This window comes from Gadus macrocephalus, chromosome 18 (genome assembly GCF_031168955.1).
Source record: "Gadus macrocephalus chromosome 18, ASM3116895v1".
Classification (NCBI taxonomy): domain Eukaryota; kingdom Metazoa; phylum Chordata; class Actinopteri; order Gadiformes; family Gadidae; genus Gadus; species Gadus macrocephalus.
In genome coordinates this window covers 515,275-522,862 of record NC_082399.1, presented here as the reverse complement: position 1 = coordinate 522,862, position 7,588 = coordinate 515,275, and the positions used below count along the sequence as shown (strand labels likewise).

The 7,588-nt window shown below is 53.9% G+C and overlaps 1 protein-coding gene across 1 annotated transcript in view; it reads left to right on the top strand.

Moving 5' to 3' along the window:
* The window catches only part of LOC132447073 (ankyrin-3-like), a 13,903-nt gene continuing 6,315 nt past the window's right edge, over positions 1–7,588 (top strand). Inside the window, 4 exon segments of the mRNA XM_060037755.1 lie at positions 1–123; positions 4,760–4,861; positions 5,517–5,615; positions 7,172–7,270. Coding sequence (XP_059893738.1) covers positions 88–123; positions 4,760–4,861; positions 5,517–5,615; positions 7,172–7,270 — 336 coding nt within the window. The 5' untranslated portion in view covers positions 1–87.

Genomic DNA, 7,588 nt, shown 5'->3' with positions numbered 1-7,588 from the left:
CCCCCCGTCCCCCCCGCCCCTCCCTGCTGGCCCAGTGCGCTCCGGTGGCTGTGAGCTCAGGTTCCTGTTCAGCTGCGGGCTGTGAACATGGCAGTGGAGGAGGCAGCAGACTTTCTACCACAAGTAAGTGTTCGGATGGTTCCTCCAGCCAAAGGCTCCCTCTCTCCCTCTCTCTCTCTCTCTCTCTCTCTCTCTCTCTCTCTCTCTCTCTCTCTCTCTCTCTCTCTCTCTCTCTCTCTCTCTCTCCTTGCTCCGGGCTCGGAGGCTGTGAACCAGGAGGACGGTTAGGTTGGTGTCAGCATCCATGTTTATGATGTAGTGGAGGGCTAGCCGCTAGTGGTGGGTGGTGGTGGTGGAGCTGGTGCTGGTGCTGCTTCTGGTGGAGCTGGTGGTGGAGCTGGTGGTAGTCGTGGTGGTGGTGGTGGAGCTGGTGGTGGAGCTGGTGGTGGTGGTGGTGGAGCTGCAGCGTTCAGTTAGAGAGGGACACTGGCAGGCTGTGCGGAGAGCTGCCGTCACCGGCGGGACGGGTTAGAGAGAGCAGCTGGGGCTGACTGCAGCACTGTACTGCAGTGTGTGAGTGTGTGAGTGAGTGTGTGAGTGTGTGTGAGTGTGTGAGTGTGTGAGTGTGTGAGTGTGTGAGTGAGTGTGTGTGTGAGTGTGTGAGTGTGTGTGTGAGTGTGTGTGTGAGTGTGTGAGAGAGTGTTTGTACGTGTGTGCGTATGTGTGTGAGTGTGTGTGTGTGTGTGTGTGTGTGTGTGTGTGTGTGTGTGCGTGTGTGATAGAGTTTATGTGAGAGAGTGTGTGTGAGTGTGGGTCTGTTGACGGTCAGCGTTTGGTTTGTCAGCAGAGCAACACTCGTCTGTTGTGTGACGGTGTGATACTGCGTGGCCAGTAACCCTGGAGGTCCTGGGGGGTCCTGGGGGGTCCTGGGGGGTCCTGGGACAGGGAGCTGACCTTGGGCATGCGGCATGTGTGCGTTGGTCTGCGTGTGGAGTGTGTAGCGGGCTGGTGTGTGTGTGGAGTGTGTATCGGGCTGGTGTGTGTGTGTAGGACCGGTACAGGACCGGTACAGGACCGGTACAGGACCGGTACAGGACCGGTACAGGACCGAAGGTTTACAAGGATGTGTGCTTCCTGAGATCATGTTGATCCCAAACGATGTTGTTGATGGTGGTCACAGCGCCATCTCTATGGGGTCATCTCCTCACTGTTACTGTTCATGTGCTGTAATGAGTGAGGGAGGTGATATCTCCATCTTTATAGGGTCATTTCCTCACTGCTTCTGTTCCTATGCTGTAATGAGTAAACAGAAGCCATGCTGTAAATGAATCACATTGATCAGATCCTCTCCCTGTCAGAGCTCTGCGTGGGGGCAGCAGACACCATTAAGGTCAATCCCAGCGGTGGATCTCCGACTACAAACGGTCGGGAGACGTGGCAGACAGGCGGTAAACGTCTGGCTCTCACCAACAGATGCCTCCAGCCATTGGTCAATCAAACACCACATGATGTGCTGACTCAGTGGAACTCATAGCTGACCTGATCCTGGATCTGTAATCATCACGGTCTGGCTTTGACGTGTCCCAATGCGTGGTGCATGAGAGGATAAAACCAGACGAAGCAGAACATGTGATTACTTCTTCTTATTAAGAAATGAGCGATGTTTCATCGCTCAGCTTCTCTGGTCCCCCCTGGCTCGGGGGGGCCAGACCACCACACCCCCCTGTGACTCCATCCCACGGCTCTCCTTTGTTGTCATCCGAGTAGCAGCTTCAGTGAAAGCCTCTTTTCAAACCACTCGCCATGTTGGACTCCTGCATTTCATAATAACCAGAAGGTGAAGAAAGCATGAAGTGCTGCGGAGATCCCAGCCCCCCATAGTGTTAGCACCAGAGTGTCGGATATGCCGAGAGTGTAGCGTCTTAAAATAAACCCTCGGCATTCCCGCTGTCTCTCGACAAGCGTGTGAAAACATGATTAGTGGATATCCTCCGTGCTGCTGAGACAGGACTGGGAGGTACCTGTTGTTATGGGGCATTCTGGGGACACTGGTGCATTCTGGGGACACTGGTGCATTGTGGGGACACTGGTGCATTGTGGGGACACTGGTGCATTCTGGGGACACTGGTGCATTGTGGGGACACTGGTGCATTGTGGGGACACTGGTGCATTCCTGGGACACTGGTGCATTGTGGGGACACTGGTGCATTCTGGGGAGAGACACTGGTGCATTGTGGGGACACTGGTGCATTGTGGGGACACTGGTGCATTGTGGGGACACTGGTGCATTCTGGGGAGAGACACTGGTGCATTGTGGGGACACTGGTGCATTGTGGGGACACTGGTGCATTGTGGGGACACTGGTGCATTCCTGGGACACTGGTGCATTGTGGGGACACTGGTGCATTCTGGGGAGAGACACTGGTGCATTGTGGGGACACTGGTGCATTGTGGGGACACTGGTGCATTGTGGGGACACTGGTGCATTCTGGGGAGAGACACTGGTGCATTGTGGGGACACTGGTGCATTGTGGGGACACTGGTGCATTCCTGGGACACTGGTGCATTGTGGGGACACTGGTGCGTTGTGGGGACACTGGTGCGTTGTGGGGACACTGGTGCGTTGTGGGGACACTGGTGCATTCCTGGGACACTGGTGCATTGTGGGGACACTGGTGCATTGTGGGGACACTGGTGCATTCCTGGGACACTGGTGCATTCTGGGGAGAGACACTGGTGCATTGTGGGGACACTGGTGCTTTGTGAAAACACTGGTGCATTCTGGGGACACTGGTGCATTCTGGGGAGGGACACTGGTGCATTGTGGGGACACTGGTGCATTCTGGGGACACTGGTGCGCTGTGGGGACACTGGTGCGTTGCGGGGACACTGGTGCGCTGTGGGGACACTGGTGCGTTGCGGGGACACTGGTGCATTGTGGGGACACTGGTGCATTGTGGGCCGTGCAGGGGGACAGGTGTTGTGCATGCCTGTGTGGAGAGCCTTCCCTGGTCCTCAGGAGTGGTTGGGAGCCCTGGCCTCTCCCAGAGGGGAACGCCATGCTGGGAATGTTTAGGAGCAGGAGGGAGGAATGCTGGAGGCCATCTGAGATAGGGTACAGGGCAGTGTGTCCTGAACGCGCCCCCAGGGCTCCAGACTCAGTCGCACACCCTCTACTCCTCATTTGTTGTTGTCAAGTTTTGGCGCGTTGTTGAACGAGCTGCTTCTTCTGCATAAACTGTCATCAATTAAACCGAATCAAACAGTCTAATTGTGTGTGTGTGTGTGTGCGTGTGCGTGTGCGTGTGTGTGTGTGTGTGTGTGTGTGTGTGTGTGTGTGTGTGTGTGTGTGTGTGTGTGTGTGTGTGTGCGTGTGCGTGTGCGTGTGTGTGTGTGTGTGTCAGTGATGTCACTGTCCCTCCATGACTTCCGGCGCTGTATACCCCCCCACTGGGAATAGTGCTGACCATAAAGAGACAGGCCTTACTCTCTGACCTTACTCTGTGTGTGTGTGTGTGTGTGTGTGTGTGTGTGTGTGTGTGTGTGTGTGTGTCTGTCTAATGCTGAACACAGATAGGATCCATTCAGTAAAGAGGACATGAGCTCAGCGTTCATCCTGAGCTGGTTAATCTGTCTGTAATAGCAAACCTTCTGCTTCAGCAAGCGTTCAGTGAGCTAACCCCTCTAGCATCCTGCTACACAGAGTGAGCTAACCCCTCTAGCATCCTGCTACACAGAGTGAGCTAACCCCTTTAGCATCCTGCTACATACAGTGAGCTAACCCCTCTAGCATCCTGCTCCACACACAGTGAGCTAACCCCTTTAGCATCCTGCTACACAGAGTGAGCTAACCCCTTTAGCATCCTGCTACACACAGTGAGCTAACCCCTTTAGCATCCTGCTACACACAGTGAGCTAACCCCTTTAGCATCCTGCTACACAGAGTGAGCTTACCCCTTTAGCATCCTGCTACACAGAGTGACCTAACCCCTTTAGCATCCTGCTACACAGAGTGAGCTAACCCCTTTAGCATCCTGCTACACAGAGTGAGCTAACCCCTTTAGCATCCTGCTACACAGAGTGAGCTAACCCCAAAGTTCAAATGATTGGCTGAGCTCGCTCTGTTAACATTTGATTTTAATGTGAGCATCATTAGTTGCTTGTTGATGTTCAGTGAGTATTGGATCTCTTTGTGATGTCACTTCCCCTAAATGTGATGTTTTAAAGATTGAGTGAATACGGTCTACAGGTCATCTCTTAATTAAATACTTGAATCTATACGAGTGGGATCAGCAGTATTACAGAATGCTTCTCAGGAAACACAGCGAGCTTCTTGATGACTAGACGTCCTCAGCAGCACAGCTCATATGTATATTATATTATATAGCATATTGTTGTTTGTCTGGACCGGTGTATCTTTCTTCCTACCTCGTTGATCCAAGGGTTTCTGCTATTGTGTTTCATATGACGGGATAAATTATTCATATAAAACCATTCCTGCGGAAGGTTTCCTCAGGTACAACAATAAGCTATATCAGCTAGTTTCAAAGTGTCGACAACATGTGTTCCTGGAGGACTGGCAGTCTCTGGTAGATGGCCCAGTGATCCCTCTCTGATGTGAGGTCCTAACGTTCTGAAGAGTCCTTCCATAACATCTAGTGTTAGTGTCCTGAAGAGTCCCTCCATAACATCTAGTGTTAGTGTCCTCATGTCCTGAAGAGTCCTTCCATAACACCTGGTTTTTGTTTGTGTCCTTCAGACAGATTCTAATGCCAGCTATCTTCGCGCCGCCAGGGCTGGGAACCTGGAGAAGGCTCTGGAATACCTGAAGAACGGCGTGGAAATCAACATCTGCAACCAGGTAACCCTCAAGCCCATCCCTGCTGTGGAGAAACACAGCAGGGCCGCGGGACGACCGCCGACGTGATGTTCCTTCATGGCTCCTTTGAAATAATGACAACAACTCACCCAAAGCGCTACACATAGTGAGTGAGGGTGGGGGGTTGGACACCTCCTCCACTACCAGTGTGTAGCAGCCAGTAGGTGATGAGCGTAGCAGCATGCAGCAGAACGCCCCCCAGACTGACCTCCACTACCAGTGTGTAGCACCCAGTAGGTGATGAGCGTAGCAGCATGCAGCAGAACGCCATCCCAGACTGACCTCCACTACCAGTGTGTAGCACCCAGTAGGTGATGAGCGTAGCAGCATGCAGCAGAACGCCATCCCAGACTGACCTCCACTACCAGTGTGTAGCACCCAGTAGGTGATGAGCGTAGCAGCATGCAGCAGAACGACATCCCAGACTGACCTCCACTACCAGTGTGTAGCACCCAGTAGGTGATGAGCGTAGCAGCATGCAGCAGAACGACATCCCAGACTGACCTCCACTACCAGTGTGTAGCACCCAGTAGGTGATGAGCGTAGCAGCATGCAGCAGAACGCCCCCCAGACTGACCTCCACTACCAGTGTGTAGCAGCCAGCAGCCCCCCAGGCTGACCTCCACTCTGTCCCCAGAATGGGCTCAACGCGCTGCACCTGGCGTCCAAGGAGGGCCACGTGGAGGTGGTGGCGGAGCTCATCAAGCAGGGCGCCAACGTGGACGCCGCCACCAAGGTATGACCCACCAATCAGAGCCCTCCCACCAAGGTATGACCCACCAATCAGAGCCCTCCCACCAAGGTATGACCCACCAATCAGAGCCCTCCCACCAAGGTATGACCCACCAATCAGAGCCCTCTCCCCAACCAACCAAACGGGAGCAGCCCTCCCCCTGTCGTTCTGAAGGTCTACTCGTGAGCGGTTTGTGTCTGACTTTTGGGTCATTGAATCACCAGCAGTTTGAGTTTACACACACACACACACACACACACACTCAGGCACACACACACACACACACACACACACACACACACACACACACACACACACACACACACTCAGGCACACACTCAGGCACACACACACACACACACACACACACACACACACACACACACACACACACACACACACACACACACACACACACACACACCAGACATTGCTGCGTCAGCCACTGGCCAAAGTGACATTGAGGTGACGCTCTAAAGGCAGCGGGCGGGGCTCCAGGGCTCCTGGGCTCCAGGGCTCCAGGGCTCCAGGGCTCCAGGGCTCCAGGGCTCCAGGGCTCCAGGCCTCCAGGGCTCCTGGGCTCCAGGGCTCCAGGGCTCCAGGGCTCCAGGCCTCCTGGTCGGTGTTTAGGTCGGACTGAGGACCAGACAGAGGGTCACGGGCAGTATGTACAGCAGGACAGGAAGGGGGAGGCGGCCTCTGGGCTACAGGAGGAATGCTACACTGCAGCAGCTGCCATTGTTTACGGTTGGCATGGAAACAACAGGTGGAACAGCCTGCCAATCAGAAGACACCTCTCGGCCTTACTCCGCCTCTTCCTGTGGCTCCTCCTCTATGGCTGTATAGGGCTGATTACGGTCCCACGTTCCCGCAACGCAAGGGGGTTACGGACCCCCAGCGGCCTGGCGGACCCTCCTTGCGTCCACCCGAGGGCCGGACGTGCGCCTCTTAACATCTTTAACCTTCTGTTGAGGCAAAGCAGCAGCAGGGGCTGTGATTGGTCCTCTTACTAAAACCCGACGCAGAACCATGAAGGTTCACGACGGCGTCGAAGCGTCTGCGTGGTCGTTGCGTTGCGTGAACGTGCAACCATAATGAGAGAGATGGCTTTATTGTAATGTCGTTCTCTACGGTGACAAACATCACCTGTTTAATGGTGCAACGAGCAAACTAAATCTATACAATAATATAAACATGTGACATCACTTGTTTTCCTAATTGAACTCCCCTGCTAAGGTGTGAATTACTGTACGAGATGTTGTGAATGTTTAAATGCTAAATGCTGTGCTGATTGGTCCGTCAGTCCGTCTGGTTACTCTGCGTTCTCTGTTGTGATTGGTCCGTCAGTCCGTCTGGTAACTCTGCGTTCTCTGTTGTGATTGGTCCGTCAGTCCGTCTGGTAACTCTGCGTTCTCTGTTGTGATTGGTCCGTCAGTCCGTCTGGTAACTCTGCGTTCTCTGTTGTGATTGGTCCGTCAGTCCGTCTGGTAACTCTGCATTCTCTGTTGTGATTGGTCCATCAGTCCGTCTGGTAACTCTGCGTTCTCTGTGTGAAGCAGAAAGGAAACACCGCCCTGCACATCGCCTCGCTGGCCGGACAGACGGACGTGGTGAAGCTGCTGGTCATCCATGGAGCCAACGTCAATGCACAATCACAGGTAAACACGCACGCACACACACACACACACACACACACACACACACACACACACACACACACACACACACACACACACACACACACACACAGGCGCACAAGCACACACACACACACACACACACACAGGCGCACAAGCACACACACACACACACACACACACACACACACACACACACAGGCGCACAAGCACACACACACGTGCACAAGCACACACACACACACACACACACACACACACACACACACACACACACACACACACACACACACACACACATGTACACTCACAAACATACCCCTAAATCCACAACTCTAC